At 40.5% G+C, this 20,221-nt stretch overlaps 1 protein-coding gene across 15 annotated transcripts in view; it reads right to left on the bottom strand.

Annotated features, from left to right (window-relative positions):
- The window catches only part of KIAA0825 (KIAA0825 ortholog), a 401,465-nt gene that overhangs the window by 320,297 nt on the left and 60,947 nt on the right, over window positions 1-20,221 (bottom strand). For 14 of the 15 annotated variants that reach the window (XR_005600685.1, XM_039545356.1, XM_039545366.1 and 11 more), the window contains exon 3: window positions 6,168-6,307. Coding sequence is in view for 14 of the 15 variants with exons in the window: in XM_039545356.1 (XP_039401290.1) it covers window positions 6,168-6,298 (131 nt within the window). In the remaining variant the exon portion in view is untranslated. Of the gene's footprint in view, window positions 1-6,167; window positions 6,308-7,665; window positions 7,725-20,221 lie in introns of those variants that run through there. The other variant, XM_039545358.1, reaches the window with a different exon arrangement.

Raw genomic sequence — 20,221 nt, forward strand, 5'->3', positions numbered from 1 at the left:
TCATGGTCTTCTCCATGAGGTATTTCTGGAGATGAAGTTCCCACCTTTCTCAGGTACGGCTGGGGAATGATTGGCAGATACTGCACCTCGCTGCAATGTGGGCTTCCCCAAGGCAGTACAGGCAGCACTGGTAGTCATCACTGACCAAGAAAGATCGTAGGCAAGAAGCACAAAGTTTGAAGCCAGGATTTCTGAGTTCTGGGCATAGTCCAGTACCCATACAAGTGGTGGCGGGTTCCCCTCTCCCCCCCCAAAAGAAGGCTAAGTTTAACACTAAGATCTATAAAATCACTAAACTGTAAAAACTGTATATGCTGCTAAAACTATTTACAAAGCTAAAGCTAAACCTTATCTTGTAGGAAGAAGCTGAAGCTACGGACACTGGAGGTTCTGACTCGGATCATGTAGCAGTAAGAAGGAACTACAGACATGGTCTGTCTGCCCTGCCCTTTATCCCCTAAGTCAGAGGCACAAAGTGAGCCAGGGCACATGTATGGACTAATGGAAGCTACTTTCAAATTCTCTGGCTCTGGGAGCATGGTGCACATACATAAACCCAATGTAGAATACAATAGGGACCATCACTTGAAGAAGACGGGATATATTAAGTCTGTATAGGAGGAAGTTTTGTTTTTATTGTTACTTTACACATGGGTATGTTAAGATGGCGTGTCCCTAAGAACCTTCACAATGCTTTAAAAAAGTTTAATAAGTTTACTTAAATACAGTTTAAAAACTTACTTGTGTCCACACTGTGTTCTAACACTGTTAGTCCAGCCAGTGTGTTGATCAGGCAAAAACATATTACAAACAAATTAAAAGCAGGGCTGCCAATTATTCGCAGTTAACACACACGATTAACTCAAAAAAAGTAATTGTGATTAAAAAAATTAAGCGTGATTAATCGTGTTGTTAAGCAATAGAATGCCAATTGAAATGTATTAAATATTTGGATGCTTTTCTACATTTTCAAATATATTGATTTCAATTATAACACAGAATACAAAGTGTACACTGCTCACTTTATATTATTCTTTTTATTACAAATATTTGCACTGTAAAAATGATAAACAAAAAGTATTTTTCAATTCGCCTCATACAAGTACTGTAGTACAATCTCTTTACTGTGAAAGTGCAATTTACAAATTCAGGATTTTTTTGTTACATAACTGCAATAAAAACAACACAATGCAAAACATTAGGGCCTACAAGTCCACTCAGTCCTACTTCTCGGTCAATCAATCGCTAAGACAAAGAAGTTTGTTTATATTTACGGAGATAATGCTGCCCACTTCTTATTTACAATATCACCAGAAAGTGAGAACAAGCATGTTAAATATCTTGTGATGCCAGCTACAACACTACCATGCCTGTTTTCAGTTTCAGGTGACATTGTGAATAAGAAGTGGGCAGCATTATCTCCTGCAAATGTAAACTAACTTGTTTGTCTGAGCGATTGGATGCACAAGAAATAGGACTGAGTAGACTTGTAGGCTTTAAAGTTTTACATTGTTTTATTTTTAATGCAATTTTTTTGGTACATAATTCTACATTTGTAAGTTCAACTTTCATGATAAAGAGATTGCATTACAGTACTTGATTTGGTGAATTGAAAAATACTATTTCTTTTGTTTTTTACAGTGCAAATATTTGTAATAAAAAATAAATATAAAGTGAGCACTGTGCACTTTGTATTCTGTGTTATAATTGAAATCAATATATCTGAAAATGTAGAAAACATCAAAAATATTTAAATAAATGGTATTCTATTATTAACAGTGCGATTAATCGCGATTAGTATTTTTAATCGCTTGAATGTTAAAAAACATTCTCTCAACTACATCATTATGTAGAACACTTCAGAGCATATTCTGACTACAATGTGTAACTGGGTCCACCGCTTTGTTCCCAGCAAACAAACAGCTAAAAGTTTATTCTTACATTGGTGACCAATGGATTTGCCATAAAAGTTGCTGATCCTGGAATAGGAGGAGACTACTCTGAAGAAGGCTAGGCTCCAAATCCACAGCTATAGATCTAGGATAAAACCCTGAGCTGGTGAATAACTTTTCATTTTTGTTATACTGCTGATGTTTTTTTAACTGTTTTTTTCTGCGTATATGTTTATAGCCACTTAGATGTATCTATTCCTTCCACTCCTGACAAAAGGGGCATAACTAGCTTACCCTATCAGTTTGGGATTTTTTAAGCAGTTGATTTGCCATCATATGCATGGTTTTTAAATCCAGTTTTAATGCAGTCCACTCTGGTCAACCAAATCTTGTTATTTATGCAGTCATAAGTGTGCCTAGTGATTTTTAGAAAACACTAACAGATATCTGTCCTGACGAGCTGAAAAAATTAAATTAAACATAACACACTAAGGTGGGGCAAAGAAACACATGTAAACAGGACTTACAACAGAGAAAGATAATGCAAGATGCCTATAATTGCTTTCAAATCTTGCCTGTTTTATCATTATTAACATATTAAAATCTTGGATGGAGGTCAGCAGTAAAAGGCTAACTGAAATGAATAAATACCCAGTTCAGTCATCACTGAACTTAAACCATGCTTTATGTCAAGTTCTTCTCTGAAAAGAGGCTCTACAAATGGAGTTGCAGGGATCCATGTTTGTCATTTCCACATCAAATATGTTCAGTTTACATGTGGATTTTTTTTTTAAAACTGTCACCACAGCAAACGCAACCTGAGATCTAGACATCAATCCTTCTCTTTTGTGCATTAGTTCTGCAGACCAAATTGGGCCCTTAATGACACCTGTCCGAAACCATAGTCTTCAATGAGGTTGCAGAGATGTAACTGATTGAATCTTAGTAAATAATTCTGTTGTGTATGCAAAAGAAGGAATGAAATCTACCTCACTCTTATGGAGTTGTGCTAGCTCTGCAGAGCTATCAGGATTAAAAAGCAGTTTAAAAATGTATCCACTTAAAGTAAGGAGACATGACTGAATACACAAAGATCTGTTAAGAATTCATTTTTGCCATTTTTACACAGTCACTTTTGAGGAGAGCTGCATCATAAGCATGATTTCAAGCCCTACACGGTTATTTCCTGGTGTTCCACTAATTACAACAACAAAAAAGCTAATCATACAATGATGTCAGCTGAACTTTTAATTCGTGTGGAGTATTTGTACATCAGCTGCATTAAGAATTCTGAAACTTCCATATTAGACAATGAAAGTATTGTTTCCTAAATATAATAAAGTTCAAATGTGTGTTGGGTAGAAGGAGATGAAGAGAAAGAAATGGCACCCTACAATGAAAACGTGAAACATGACTTCACCTTAAAATAACCCAAGGCTTAGTTTGGCACACAAACCTGGCAAGCACTGAAAATGGTCAAATTCGCTGCCTTCATAATTTGCTATAAAACTAAAGTTAAAGTTCAAGTGTAATAAAAGTTCTCTTATATATGTGTTAACCATCTTTTCCTTAAAACTTAGGAAAAAAAACATATTGCACAGATGGTCATTTTTTCCCCCTCTTTATACTACAATGAGAAAAATAGAACAATTACAACACAAAAATACTGGCGATAATTCAACTGCTGTTGGTAAGTGGAACATAACTGATTTGTCACGTCATACAATTTTGTAAAAGTTGTTCTGTTGGAAGGCCATGAATGAGTGTGCAAGTGATTACACACTTCTGGATCATAATTTTCACATACTGTTTTTTTTTTTAAATATACATGCTGTACAGTATTATGTTTATTCTCTGTAGTACAATAAAAACATAAATCTATCCGATGAAAAATACATTGCATTCCAATTGCATGAACATAACAAACAGAGTAGCTCCCTTATCATACTACTTGCAAAGATCAATGGTAACTGGAAAATGATTTATTTTCCTATAATATATTAGCAATAAAATACTCTTTTTAATAAAAAGTCACATCAAATGTTGTTCATCTTTTGTTAAGCTCCTCTCCATTCCTGAAATCAACATTTTACAGATGCAAAATAACATCTGGTAACCTCAGGATCTTCTTGACTGAGCTGCTATTGTTGAAAAATAAGACTGTAGAAATTCAGAATTCTACAGTAAAAGCATCAGCGGCTTGTATTGCTATCATACCACACACTGATACCAAATGCAAAAGACAAAATCATTGCCTCTCTTCTTTGGGCCATCCAAAGTTCATAGGTGCAAGCCCTTCTAATTTATGGAACTAGAATTGCTAAAGACAATCTCAACTATTTGGGGGGAAGAGGGAGGAGGGGAGAGAGAGAGAGACTTGAAAATGTAAATTGTTATGTGAATGGATATAAAGTGATAGTGAAAGCAACAAACAGTTGGGATCTACTTCTGCAGTCAAAAAAATTGCCCAACCCCTCACAAACTACAAACCTTTTAAGCACAAGAGGTAACAAAAGACACCAGTCATACACACACGTCAAAATGCTGATGGTGGCCTTCCTGGATGTGTAACATTTCATGCAGAGCAACTCAAAACTTCAGATACTTATGACACTGTAAGGATATCAACTGGACTTTTCTGAGTATGCCCCAAATTTCCACTGATGTCAACAGATTGGGGAATAGCACTATGAAGGGGACTGCAATTCTATAGTTGCTAGATTTTAATTATTATCCCTATTGTAGGATTATCACTATAATTGACTCTTGTAAAGATTAAATGATTTTTTTAATAACTCTGTAAGAAATGTATTACCTTTTGTTAAAAACAGCAATATGCTGATGTAATAAAAATTCAGTTTTCAGTTAGATTAACTTCATCAGAAAAGAAAGAACTGTAAAGTATAACTTCTGTGGATGCATACTATAGGTGACTTTCTTGAATAAGATGGATAATTTTGCCAGGAAGGCCTCATCATTAAGTTATACAATCCTAAATCACACTTCATCAAAGGTATCCTCTGAAGTCTCATAAATGCCTTCTTTGGCACAGCTGAATCCCTGTTGCATACTTTAGATATTTATGGAATAATAACACAATCATTACTGTTATAAAGCCAGTGTTTACCCAGAATGGTATCTAAAATTCCAGTTTCTTCCTCAAAACAAGAAATTACTGTCGTATTATTGGGTAAATATTATCTTTTTAAATAGTGACCATTGTACTTGCTACACTCAGCATCTTTCATCCAAGGATCTCCATATATTTTACAAATATAGATTTAGCCACACAACATCTGTGAGGAAGATATTCTTATTTTACAGAAGTGGAAACTGAGACGCAGAACTATTAAGTGACCTGCCGACACGAAAGTCCAAGGCAGAGCAAAGATTATGCCCTCTGAATAATTATTCAGAGATTTCACATAGTTGAATGTTGTGTATCTTTTCTGATTAAGAGAATATAGCAGATTTACCCATTCTTCATAATGAAATATTTTACCACAAATAATGCTTTAAAGTATACTCCAAAACATATGCAAGTTAGAAAGTCTTCTGCTATTATTCCAATAAGAAAATGTGCTTAAGAACAAGTAAAAGCATGACTTATTTATAGGACTGTAGTGCAATCTCTTTATCATGTAAAAAGTGACACAGAGTTATGTGGCACCTTACAGTCTAACAGACGTACTGGAGCATAAGCTCCAATACGTCTGTTAATCTATAAAGTGTCACAGGACTCTTTGTCGCTTTTTACAGATCCAGATTAACATGGCTACCCCTCTGATGCTCTCTTTATCATGAAAGTTTAACTTACAAATGTAGAATTATGTAAAAAAAAATATCCTGCATTCAAAAATAAAACTGTAAAATTTTAGAGCCTGCAAGTCTACGCAGTCCTACTTTTTCTTCTGCCAATTGTTCAGACAAACAGGTGTATTTACATTTGCAGGAGATAATGCTCCCCACTTCTTGTTTACAATGTCACCAGAAAGTGAGAACAGGCATTCTCATGGCACCGTTGTAGCCAGTGTCGCAAGATATTTACGTGCCAGATGCACTGAAGATTCATATGTCTATTCATGCTTCAACCATCACCCCATGAAAAAAAAACAACTCACAAGTGTTGGCTGAATTAAGGCAAAACTGGTAATGAAATAACTTAAAATACTCTACATTATCACCACAAAAAGAGGAAAGGAAACAAATCTTTTAAAAATGTAAATGACTTACAGATACATTGGACAAAAAGAGGAAACACTTAAAATATGTTACCTAGCAGAGTTTTTCTTTATTTTCTCATCGATGTCACTGAGGATCTGTTGAAACTCCTGGTCCCCAGGAAGAATGTTTAACAAACAATCTAAGTTGGAAGAATCAAGAGAATATTCACCTCCCCACTCCATTTCGACAACCTGAAATAAATGGAAAAGAAATCGCAAATATAAAAAATGGGATTAAATAATGAAAAAATGCAGGTTTTATTTTAAATATTAAAGTACAGGTGATTTTTGGTTTTCTGAAGTTATGCTTAGATTAACAAGGTATATATAATTTGTGACAAAGTTCCTCCTCTACCTTGGTTGGTCCTGCACTTATTGGTGGATTTGCTCACCTCAGAGATCTTCCACTCTGGTGGAACCCACAGTCCAGGTCAACTCCTCCTGTGTCTGATCAGGAGTTGGGAGGTTTGGGGGAACCCCAGGCCCACCCTCTACTCCGGGTTCCAGCCCCGGGCCCTGTGGATTGCAGCTGTCTATAGTGCCTCCTGTAACAGCTGCATGACAGCTACAACTTCCTGGGATACTTCCCCTTGGCCTCCTCCAAACACCTTCTTTATCCTCACCACAGGACCTTCCTCCTGGTGTCTGATTACGCTCGTACTCCTCAGTCCTCCAGCAGCACTCACTCTCAGCTCCTTGCACCTCTTGCCTCCAGCTCCTCACAAACTGACGTAAGCTCCTTTTTAAACCCAGGTGCCCTGATTAGCCTGCCTTAATTGATTCTAGCAGCTTGATTGGCTGCAGGTGTTCTAATCAGCCTGTCTGCCCTAATTGTTTCCAGAAAGTTCCTGATTGTTCTGGAACCTTCCCTGTTACTTTACCCAGGGAAAGGGGACTTACTTAACCTGGGGCTAATATATTTGCCTTCTATCACTCTCCTGTAACCCGGTGGGCCAGCTTATACTCTGCCCTGGTCCCGAGGCCCGCCGGGGATGTCAGTTGGCGGCTCCTTCATGGGGCCGTCAGCACTGGTGTGTACTTGGCGCGGTTTACCCCTGTCCCCAACACCTGCCCCTTTTGCAGCATGAAGGAAACCCTGGCGCACATTTATTTAGAGTGCGCCAGGTTGCAGCCCCTATTCCAGCTCCTCTTGGATCTCTTATTGCGTTTTTGGTTGCACTTTTCCCCTCACCTGTTTATCTATGCACTCCCCATCCGTGGCCCCACAAAGTCACGGGATCTGCTTATCAACCTCCTCTTGGCCCTGGCCAAACTAGCCATCTACAAAACCAGGGAGAGGAGGTTGGCCGACGGGATTTCCTGTGACTGTGGGGCCTATTTCTGCTCCTCCGTCTGTTCACGCATCCGGTTAGAGTTCCTCTGGGCGGCGTCCGCTGGCTCCCTTGACACCTTCGAGGAGCAGTGGGCGCTGTCCGGGGTTCTCTGCTCGGTATCCCCATCAGGTTCCCTTCGTTTAGCCCTATGACCTCACTCTCGATCCTGGTTTTTTTTTAATTGGTTGTCCCACGTAATTATTTGGTATCACAGACCTGTGGATCCTCCCCTTCGGCTGGATACCAACAGGATCACTCTCCTGTAGCCATCTGGCCTGACCCTGTCACAAATTATAATGGGAACATTAAACCAGTAAAAAAAATTCATCGTTGCATGCTATTGCATGAAATACTGTAGAGGAGTAACTTGCAGTATATCTTAAAACTAATTAAATAGAGTACTTTATTAGTAACCCCAGTTCAGTCAAAATAAAAATCCGCTAATATTTTCCTAATAGTAACAGAAGTACTCTCTAGAAAACAACTTTGTGATACAGAAAGAAGTTTGTCACTTTTATGCTTAAACAGAACTCGGTATTACAACTAAAAAGTGACACCAGAAGATTCCAAGACCAAAAAACTATGAATTTTAGTGTGTGTAGGTAAATGAATGGGCTCGTCCCCTCCCACTCGCTTTCCCAGACAGAGTCTAGAGGCCCCTCCCAACCCAGCCCCGGGCCACCCGAGTGCCCGCCTCCTCCCCCAGCTCCGGAGCACCTGGCTGGTGGGTGGGCAGGCAGCGCGGCCCCCAGCCCAAGCCCCAGAGCGGCAGGTGGGCAGGGAGCTGAGCACAGCCCCCAGTATGGGGGGGGAGCTCTGGTGGGGGAAAGGGGTGGGCAGTACAGCCCCCCACACCCCAGAGTGGTGGGTGGGTGGCACAAGCACTGGCTCCAGCTGCCTGGAGTCCCTGGCTGCAGGCTGGCCCCATCCTGGGGCAAAGGAGTTGGAGCACTCCCAAAAGTCAGGGGTGGGGGGTCCTGCCCAAGTTGAAGGCAAAAGAAGTCCCCTGCCCATGTCCCAGGCCCCCCTCCATTGCTACCTTTGAGCACTCGGCAACTGATCTCCCAGTGATCTGTTGCACACTATCTATCCATCTCCTTGCTGGTTGGCCCCTGCTACCATGACTCACCACAATTCCTTCCCTGACAACTTTCTTGACATTATTTCCATCTGGCCTGTACTGTGGTACCAGAGTACATAATTTGTGCCTGTTTATTTCTGACAGCAGGAAATATTATTTCCTTTCTCCAATAATATTTCTGACATAAGCGTTCATCTTTTTTTCTAATCAGGAAATATGAAAGTGTCTTCACCAGCACCACAAAGAGAGCATACACATACAAAAAAATGCATATTTTGACAACAGAATATACCTCATTTACAGTATTGTATTTTGTGTGTCTTTTTTTCTATTAAGAAGAATATTATTTTATGTAGCAAGTTCAGTGCTGACAACCAAGATCTTCAAAAACTAAGATCTTGAGTTCTCTTATATGGAAAAACTAAATTTCATAGCGACTTCCCACCAAATTTTAAATTCCTGAGCCATGGTTAAATTTATATAATGAGGCCAAGATTAGGATACATCAAAAACAGTTATTTATCATGGTGACTGTGATCCTTTGCAAGAGTGCTTCTGGATACTGTGATAAAGTCAGTTCTGACAGATATGAGAGAGAAGTGGAGGGCAGATATAGCAGCCCTAGAATGATCAAGGCCCTGTTCCCTTAAAAAAAGGTTACCTTGAGTTAACTAGACACCCCTGAGGCCAGTTATGGACTGCCAATGACCTTTAAAAACCCCTCTTCTGATAAGGGAGAGAAGGGGAGAGTTGAGAGACACGCTGTGGCAGGGATAGTGGCAGCAGCAAGAAGGAAAGGCTTCCCGTGGGTGGAAAGATGTCTCCTCTCTCTATAGGGAAAGAAACTAAGGTAACATCTGCCTGGGAGAAGAGCTGTCAACTAGGTTCCAGTGTAGTAGGGCAACACCCTGGAGAGGGGACACAGAAAAGTATTTTTGATTGTTTTGTGAGTTTGGGTTTTTTGTTTTTGTTTTTTTCTTAAGAGAACTTCTTGGGCTTACCTTGAGGCCCACCATGTAAATAAGGGAAAAATAAAACGGAGTGAAGCAAAAAACCTTCTGGAGTCAGACTGATTTTCTCCAGGCCCCCCCATCGCCCAAGGGAGAAATGCTGAGACCAACAAAACAAAGGAGGTACCCTGCCACATATGGTGTCAGGGGTAGAATTTGATATAGGGACTGTCCTGGGGGAGGCAAGGTAGATCATTCCTGAGAATGGATGACATAGTGAGGGCACTGTTACTGTGTGGCACAAGAGGCTACTAGAGACCAGACTACAACAAGAGACAAATCAACTGCTGATGAACCAGGCAGCCCAGGAATGAACCACTCTACAGGAGGTAGTGAGGCAACTGAAAGTCCTGACTGCTCTGCGAGGTGGCCAGCAGTTATCTGCAAAAGATAACAGAAAATCACATCGAGGCATATCACTTCACATTTGAAAGAATGACCTTAAGCGAGGCCTGGCTCTGAGACCTGTGTGGGGAGGCCCAGAAGGCCTACTATGACATGGCAGGGAAAGCTGCTAAAGACTACTTACAGTTGAAAGCTGAGAGTGACTACAGCTGCAAGGGCCCAGAGACTTCACAAGTTGAAGCACCGGGAGAGCAAAGTGCTAAGATCACAACTGTTCAACCTGATCCATCTAATATGGAAGTGGCTGCATCCCAAGAACCACAGAACAGATCATAGCACTCTCCGTTTTGAACAGATTCTTAAGGGGACTATGAGGGTTGGTTGGCCAAAATGACTCTTCCTCTAACTATGATATAATCACTCTCGTAGAAAGGCATTTAATGGCCAGAGAGCTTTCTCGGACTACTGGAGAAGAGAAGCGTCTGACCAAGTAGCCAATCCCAGACCCAAAGGCTGGGACCACTGAAAGTTTGGGTAGAACTATGTTGGGGAGGAGAGATGCAAAAGAGCAGCCAGAGGCCATGAAGGGACTTGGAGAACTGGCAGGAGAAGGCTGCACTGTGACACCTAATAGCCTAAAGCATAGGGGAATAACCAGGGCTATGTGTAGATACTTGTGGGGAATCAGGACATATAGCAGCTCAATGCCCTAACATTGAGGAGCCCATGCAGTGCAGTCTGGGTGATAGTGAAGATCTATGCAACCTAATCCACCCTGTAGGAGTTGCTATGACGCCACACAGATATACACGGCCAGTTAGAATGAATGGTATAGAGCAGAGGTTCTCAACCTGTGGTCCGTGAGGTCCATTCAGGTGGTCTGAGGATAGTTCCCTCTAAAGGAGTGTGCCTGGATGGCCACACACAAGAGAATGAAGGGCTACCCACCTAATTGGTGGAGCCGCGCAGGCGTGGCTCCAATAAGTAGGTGCTTGGACCCTGGAGAAGAGACACATGTAAGATGAGGTGGTGGACTTGGGAGGAGTAAGGGGTAGGTGGGAGGGGGCAGTGAGGTGAGAAGAGGGGTTAGAGGAAATTTGGGACATGTAGGGCTGTTGCGGCCAGAGAAAGAGGCAACTTTCCCCAGCTCCAGGCTGTGGCTGCCGGGGAGAGATGGCCCTCCTTCCCAGCCTCAGCTCTGTGTCTGCTGTGGCAGGGGAAAGACCGCCTGTCCTTCCCAGCCCCAGCTTGGGGGCTGCCGTGGCGGGGGACAGTGGGCACATCCATCGCATTAGAAAGGTAAGACTACTGATATTAAAATATGAGTTGTGTGCTTTTATTTGTAGAAAAAACAATTACCACCTTTTTTATATAGTGCTTTTATCCAAAGTACTTTACAATAGTTAGCTAATGGTACAAACAATATTTGGAAAGATCATTAAGTGGTCCGCCGAGACCCTCAGCAATTTAAAAAAAAAAAAAAATTGAGAACCACTAATATAGAGACTATTGCTTTAGTGAACTCAGGAAGTGCAATCATGCTGGTATCTGGGAAATTGGTGGGGCAGGAGCAGCTTGTCTCGAGCCAAATGCATGGGAATAACCTGTGCACATGGAGCAGTTCATTACTACTCAGCCATTCCTATACAAACTGATGTTCTGGGAAATACAACAAGCAGAAGTAATCCCTAAACTTCTGTATCCAGTACTCATAGGATGAGAATTCCCAGAGTTTTGAAATCTACTCCTGTTGGAAGGGTTGGAGGAAAACAGTAACCCCGCCCTTCATTTTCCCTGAATTAGCCCTGGACTTGTTTTCAGCTACTGGGAAGTCAAGGAAGACTAAACGAGAGAGGATGGCTGACAAAAGACTGGGGACCAAAATCTTGGTCCAGAATCAAAAGGTGATGCTTGTGGGGAAGCAGTCTCATCCAGCAGGCAGGGAGGCAACTCATATAGTGAGCGAATGTGAGGCTGGGCCCAGTTCCACTGAGACCAATTCAAGGGGTGAAATGGATTCCTTTGAGATTGGACAGATTGGTCCCTCATATAAGAATGTTTGGCAGGACCAAGCAAATGATTCTTTATACCACATTAGAAAAGAGATAGTTGAGCTGAATGGGGTCCTGATGGAGAGGGGAAAAAACCCAAAGGTCCAGGGATGTACTTCGTGATAAAAAGAGACCTGCAATATAGAGTAGTCAGATTACAGGAACAAAAATTGGAGCAGCTTCTAGTACCTCAAGGACACCAAAGGGCAGTATTAGATCTAGTGCATAGTCATTTGTTCGGGGTGGATAAAACCATTTAGGGGTGGATAAAAACCCTAAAAAGAATCATTCAAAACGTATTTTGGCCCGGAGTTTATAGTAAGGTCTGATGCTATTGTGCCTCCTGCCCGGAGTGCCAATTGCACAGCCCACGACCTCAGTTAAGGGCTCCTTTAGTACCCCCACCTATTACTCAAGTCTCGTTTGAGAGGACAGTACGGCCTGAATAGTTCCATTGGAGAAGTCAGCCTGGGATTGTCAATTTGTGCTCATGGTTCCGGACTACACTGCCCGGTACCTAGAAGCAGTACCTTTGCGAAACACAATGTCCAAGACAACAGCAAAGAAGTTAATCCAAATTTTTCCAGGGTAGGAATACCGAAAGAGATTCTGACAGATCAAGGGACCACATTCATGTTCAAACTGATGAAGGACCTATGTACAATGTATTGAATATGGGCTCTACAGACCTTGGTCTATCACCCACAGACTGATGGCCTCCTCAAATGCTTTAACAGAACACTGAAGAGCATGACACAGAAAGTAGTGAGGCAAGATGGAAAAAACTGGGATACCTTACTACCCTTCCTATTGTTTGTGATAAGGGAAGTACTCCAGCCATCCACTGTTTTTTTCCCCATTTGAGTTGCTGTATGGTTACCACCCCAGTGCCATATTGGACATTGCCACGGAGGGCTAGGAAGCACAGCCTAACCTGGGGATGAATGTCATTGAACATGTGATGAAGATGTGGGACAGAATAGCCCAAGTCACTTGCATAGTGCAGGAACACCTGGAAAGAGCACAAGAGGCCCAACAGACATATTACAATCATCAAGTGAAGGTTCAGAGATTCCAGCCTGGGGATTGGGCAGCGGTGCTGGTACCTTCAGCAGAAAGCAAGCTCTTAGCCAAATGGCTGGGTAAAAGTAAAAGAAGCTGTTGGGGAGGTTGACTATATGATTTGACAACCTGATCATGAGAAGCAGGAGCAAATCTATCACCTCAATCTATTGAAGTCCTAGCAGGACTGTGGAGCTTATATGGTCACCCTAGATACATCTCCACTTCCCCCCGGGAATAAACCTTGGGGACACATAAAACTATCTCCTGAATTGACTCTTAACAATGAACAGAGGTAGTCAAAATGATGATGACTGGAACCATGATGTGCTCCCAGAGAAGCCAGGCCGAATCACAGAAGCTCATCACCACAGATCCCAGCATAAAGGTGAAGGTTAAACCATTTTGGATCCTAGAGACTAAAAGAAAAGAGATCAGTGTGGAAGTTAAGAGGATGTTGGAACTGAGACTCATTGAGGAATCCCATAGCCAGTGGTCCAGACTTTGAGAAGAAGTTCATAGTACAAATGGATGCCTCCAAGGTGAGGTTGGGGGGGTGTATATTCTCAAATGGTAGAAGAGGAAGAATACACCAACTTGTACCTCAGCAGAAAACTCCTTCCCAGAGAACAAAAGTACACTGTAGTGGAAAAGGAATGCCTTGCAGTAAAATGGGCCATAAGAACCCTCTGGAATTACCTGCTTGGATTGAGGTTTATCATGTCCCCCCACTTCCCCAAGTGGATGCACCGGAACAAAGAGAAAAATGCAAGAGTTATAAGTTGGTTCCTACCACTACGACCCTTCCACTTCAGGATGCAATACAGGGCAGGAATCAGGCCTGGTATGCTGATGGTCTGTCAGGGGTACACTGTTTCTTGATCCAAGTAGTTCAACCCCATTGTGTTGAGCAGGAGGTTTGGGGTTTTTTACTTTTTGCTTCAGATAACTTCTTGGGCCTATCGTGAGGCCCACCATGTAAATAAGGAAAAATAAAACCAGACTGAAGTCAGTCTGATTTACTCCAGGCCCCCCACTCACGAAGGGAGAAACACTGAGGCCGATGAGGTGAAGGAGGTACCCTGCCACAATATGCACACGTGTGAATCTATTCTCTGACACTGCTGAAACCTTATAGATAAACAAAGCACAACTGACTCCTCACTGAATGTGGAACGCAAGACTATCAATGGAACGCAACAGACCCTGAGAGACAGTGTATATAGAGACATACCATTTCCTTTAAACTAATTCTCAAAAAACTGCAAACAGTCTAAGAGACTTCCTAAATGCTATTCTTCTCCAAATAAGAATTCAAAGCCCTTTTGATATCTCACAATACTCGGAGATTTAGTTGGAACTCAGACACCGCTTTTGGTAAAAATCTGAGATGCAGAATAGGTCATCTTACCTGTGGAATACAATGAAGTGAGGATCAATATTAAAACTTATGACTCAGAAACTCTTCTTGCTGATATTACTGCAATTAAAAATGCAGTCTTTAAATGGGAGGTGAAATAAAGAACACTCTCCCAAAAGCTTGAATTGTGCCTCCATTAATGCTGACAGCACCAAGATGAGTTCCCATATCAGGCCAGGCTTGCTGAACAGTGGGAGGATATTTATCACTCTTTTAAGGAATCTTGAGATAGTGAGACCACTGAAAACTCAAACTGCCCATTGGTACATGGTGCAGTGAAGTGTCAGAGGTAAAGCTGTAGTTCATAATAGTTCATATGGGGGCAGAATGTAATAGTGTGTTATCTGCTACCAATAGTGAAAATTTTCCATTTCCAGAAGTAACCACCACGAAGCTGAACTTGGCAGAATGCCCCCTGAAGGAGCTATATAGGGAGCACAAGTCCAACTGACCCCACCCCTGCTGTCACTGCAAGTGTGTCAGCCTAGAATATCTGGCACTTAACCCTCCTGGTGAGGCCTTCAGTTTCTTCTCCCGTCAGTGTCTCAGCTGAAAAACAAAACTGTCCACAGTCATCAAATGAGGTTAAATAAAAGCATAAAGGAAAAGGAAGAAAACCTATAGGCAGCGTCAGTTAGGATATCGGCCTCTCTTACTTCAGAGGGCCTTGGGAGCATCAGTTACCCCATAGTCCACTAGGATTCCAGTATAAGTCTCAGTTTCTTTTCCCTTCTTAGCACAGGGGGTTCATGTTCTCCTTTCTGCAAGGATGGAGGGTTGGTTGCAGTCAGATCTCTCTGGGAGCTAAGGAGCTCAACAGACTTTTCCTTTCCCAGGGTTGCCCCATCTGAATGGAGTCCCCTCCTTTTAATGCTTCCTCCAGTTCTTGCATGATTTGTATGTGTGCAGAGGGTCAGGGCCACTGTAGCCCAAAGCAGCTCCTTAATCCCTTCCATGCTGGTTAACCCCATCACAGTAACATTTCAATATATATGGTTTCCCGGGCTGCATTAAAGTATTCAATACCTCTGTAGAGCAACCTGAGTTGGACTGTCAATGTCCCATGACTCAAGCAGCAAAGATGAAACAATTCCAGAATGACAATGTCTTCCTGAGTCAAAGTCTGGCAACATTGGTAGATATTATGGAAGCTCTTAGATCAAGCCAAAGCTGTCAGAACAGTCAAAATAAATTTTGTTATGCCCTGTTGTATCTTTCACTACAATCATTGGGGTGAGGGAGTAATCACACTGCAGTTTCTACTCCATTCAAAAAGAAACAAGTTTTGTTACTAAGTTACTGTCCTTCCTTGCTCTGGAACAAAACTGAGGGTAACTTTGCTTTATTGCTTTTTGCAGAGAAATTTGCTGATAGATAACTACAGATCAGTAGACCATAGCGGAGTCCACTCATTTTGGGTCTGTAGTCTGAGATGTAAAGTGTCTGTAAGTACATTCTTTTTGCCAGCTAAGTGGAGGACAGCAGGTTCTACCCTAAGAGCTAGATGCCAATATAAAGGTCTATATGGTCAAAGTGGTTGGAAGTGAAAAATTCCCTGCTTGCTCACAAAAAGCATTGCTATCATGTATAAGTGAGCATTGGTATATTAGAAATTTTAAGGCCAGAAGGGGCCCTTAAATCATCTATTTTGATCTCCTGTATAATACAAGCTACACCTATACTTAGCCTGATTAATTGGGTTTCACTAAAGCATATCTTCCAGAAAGGCATTTAAGTCTTGATTTGACTTCATGAGATGCAGAGTCTACCAATTCCTTTGACAGTTTGTTCCAGAGTTTAATCACCCTCACTGTTTAAAAACTAATACCTTATCTGTAATCATCTGGCTTTAATTACCAGCTATTCATTTTTGTGGTGCCTTTCTCCCCAAGGTTAAAAAGCCTTGTAGTACCCAGTATTTTCTTCCACTAAAGGTACTCAACAATTAAGTCACCTCTCCATCTTTTTGATAAACTAAACAGACTGAGTTTCTTAGGCGTCTCACTATAAGGCATTTTCCATCCAAGCAGTTACCTTTATCAACCAAACTTGTAATCTAATCAAAATTGAAATCTGGTTTGTTCGACAACATCTATTTTTCATTACTTATATTCCCATTCTTTAATTGTGTATTGATTGAATCCTGTATCAAATTTTCCATTATTTTGCTGGGATTTATGTTAGGTTAATTGGCCTATAACTACCCAGGTCATCGTGCTTGCCCTTTTTGAATATTAGCACACAAGCACTCTCTCAGTCTTCTGGAATTTCTTGTGTATTTCAAGATTTATTAAAAGTTAATATCTGTGAGCCAGAGATATCCTCAGTCAACTCTTTCAGGACTCGTAGGTGCAATTTCTCCAAGCCTCAGGATTTTACAATGTTTATCTTTAGTAGATACTTAGTAACTAAAGAGAATGTTAAAAAGTAAGGTCCACATTTTTGGCTGAACAGTTTGGCTTGGTACCTGTTCCACTGACTGATAACTGTCAGATTTAAGAAGTGAGCCCTCCAAATTCAGATTGGATACATCAATGATGACTGATACTAATAGTGATTGAGAACTGACTCCTACCACAGAAGAGACTTGAAGATTTTCCAGAGTGATAAATCAGAAGTAAACTGTCTACATCCAGAATTTAATTCACTGCCAACCAAGGTTGCATAGGTCTCTTCAGGGGCTGGATATAAGGTGTCATGTACATAAATAGGACAAATCAATCTTGGGGGGGGGGGAAAAAACTCACCATGGGCAAGAGTATGGCTTGGCAAACATGCACCAATCTTTTGTCTGGATTGTATGGAACCCAGGACAATCCGGATGAAAGATATTTTCTCCCTAGTCATGGCGATTTATTGTCAGACTTAGTGACTGAAATCAACTGCATTTTCTATCTAGGATTCTCCCAAAATTTATGAGTGTGAGAGTCTGAATCAGTTAGTGCAACCCCCACATGAACCAAACCTACCTTTTGTGTTCAACCAATCCAGTTGGTTTGTTCAACTCTTCTTATAGATCAGTTACCCATGTAGTAATTCTCGCATATTAGATATACACAATATTTCAATGTTGTAGTGTGCTTTGGCATACAAATTCTTAAATAATTCAAAATTCTTAATAAAGTAGATCTCCAATCAAGAAAAATGGATGCACATTCTTCAGTTCTTACATTACTACCAAACACAGTGGTTCCCATGCAGACACCATTGAATTCTATGGCTCATTTATTGTTCAACACATTCCTCATGTGAAAAAAAAAAAGTCCTTTTGTAAACATGACAGCTTAGTTTTCATTTATGCATTCCTGTAAGACTACTATGTCATATTTGTTCAGTTTACTTGTCAAAACAATGTATTTGCTCCTCTCAGTCTTGCATGATCTACTTGGCTTATGGGGAAAAAAACAACCTCTGATTTTTCCATTTTCAAACTTCATTGTTTAAAATCACCAGAACTAATAACTCCAAACAGAATTCTAAATAGTTCTCTGTTACCTGACTAAGAAGAAGAACTTTTTAGAGAACAAACATGTATCGGTCAAGCCCTAAAAAAAAAAAAAAAAAAAAAATCATCTAATAAGGATTTTATTAAAAATGTGTTTTCAGATAAATACAAACACCAGACTAACCCAAGATGTCTTGCAAACCAGGCTATTTCCAAATTTTCACCAGCATTATACTTAATGCTATCATGCAGGTACTGTTGTGAAACTTCAGATTCTTCAAATTTGTTCTACATAGTAATAACTTTCATCTTCTCTATGTTGGGGGTTAATTTGACTGTTGTTGTCTAGCAGAAATGTTATTGTCCTCCATCATGCTTCCGTTCATTATTACAATGAAATAATATCTAAAAATATAACTAATTATACAAGGATGTATGAGGCAACTTGTCTTCAGACACCACTCTCTAAGTCTCCTGTAATGCAGTAACTATACTTCTTTCTAAAATGGATAAGACAACAAGCCACCACCACTAAAAAAGTGGATTTGTCAGTCCATTCAGTGATTATTGACAGATTTTACTATATATAAATTAGTAAAAATCATTTTCAGTTTTGTATTTTGACTAGTAGATAGTGCTAGTAATTCCTATATTTCCTATAATAAACACCCATTTTTACACACATGGTTTGTATCAAATCTACTCTAGTAGATTTTTGTATGAGTACTTTCATTTTAACATACATAGCTGCTATTACTTCTTAAGTAACAATATTCAGACATAAGATTATATTCTCACTGTGGTGTATATGATGATGCAATTAATTTATAAGGAATTGTTGGTTTATTTGATATGGTTTAATCAAACTGATAATTAGATTAATTTGATGTTTTTATAGTAACCCACTTTCCTTTATTTTGATTTGTTTGTATTTTATTTTAGATTTGCATACTTTGTTTAGTTAATAAATTATACATTTGGAAATCTGTGTGGATTGATGTTTCTTCCTTAGATGCAGTTCTAGGCCCCAACAAGGACCTTAGGGTGGATAACGAAGACAACTAAACAAGCCATCCAGTGGTGGTTCATTGAACTTGCCTGCCAAAGTCCTCACATTTTCAGTATATTTAATACTTTTGCCTTTCTCTATTGCCACCCATTTTTAAGACTTGAACTGATAAAAAAATGGGGATTTTTTTCCTCATAGCCAAATTAATAAACTTGATCAATAAAGTTTTTATATACTTTTCAATAACAACTCAGGTCTCAATCTTAAAGATCAGCTAACACATCCTGGAAAAACTAGGTATAAACATTTTTATGTCTTCTGTATTTAGCATTCCTATTTTGATTATATTTGCCAAGAAAATTCATGATAGACTATTGTTTTGGTTTGTTTGTTTTTTTTAATTACTACTGTACTGTATCTAATTTCTACAACTATTTCTTTGGGGAATTCCAGTTCTTGAGTACCTTTGGCAGGTCTACCTTCAGGAAGCTGAATGATTTCCCCAGCGGATTGTGCTGTGCTGCAAATAACTGTATTTGTTTTACAATACTTGAATAATGCAAGCTTAAATTTTCTGAAATACACAAAGGACACCCAAAAACTTCTGAAATAGCAGGGTTCCAAAAATATGGAGAACAAGCTTCTCTGGCCAATGGGTTTTTAAATCTTTGTACCAACTCTGGAGGATACATCTACACTGGTATAAAAGACCCGTAGCACAACTACGGCTTCCCCGGGTCAGCTGATGCGAGCACATAGGGCTTGGGCTGCAGGGTTAAAAATTGCTGTGTAGATGTTCGGGCTCAGGCTGGAGTCCTATTTCTAGGACTCTCCCCACTCACAGAGTCCCAAGAGCTCAAGTTCCAGCCCAAGCCTGAGCTTCTACACAGCTATTTTACAGCAAGGCAAACCAAGTCCTGCGAGCCCTAGTCAGCTTACACAGGCCAGCCACAGGTGTTTAATTGCTGTGTAGACATATCCAGAGTGCCTTCCTAAGGCCAGCTGGCTTCAAAGAGAACATGCTAAGGATTAAAGGAGGCACTCCCAACTTAGTACAACCTGAAACAAGTAACCAACTTTCAGTTAGCAGAGGTTTAACTAATTAAAGTTTGGCAAAATCAACTGTCCTGAATGATTTTCACACAGACCTTTTGCACATGGACCCTCTCCATTCCTTCTGAATCCAAGATACCCACCCGAGACCCACTCCCATGCAACCAAAAATTAAAATGCAAAACCTTGTACCCCCATTAAAAACTCTCCCTTCCCACTCTTCCAGACTGTTAAACACTAATGCATCCAAATTTCCCAATAGCCTAATGTGGAGTTCTGCCCATCTGGCTAGTAGC

This window comes from Mauremys reevesii, linkage group 6 (assembly GCF_016161935.1).
Source record: "Mauremys reevesii isolate NIE-2019 linkage group 6, ASM1616193v1, whole genome shotgun sequence".
NCBI classification, from domain to species: domain Eukaryota; kingdom Metazoa; phylum Chordata; order Testudines; family Geoemydidae; genus Mauremys; species Mauremys reevesii.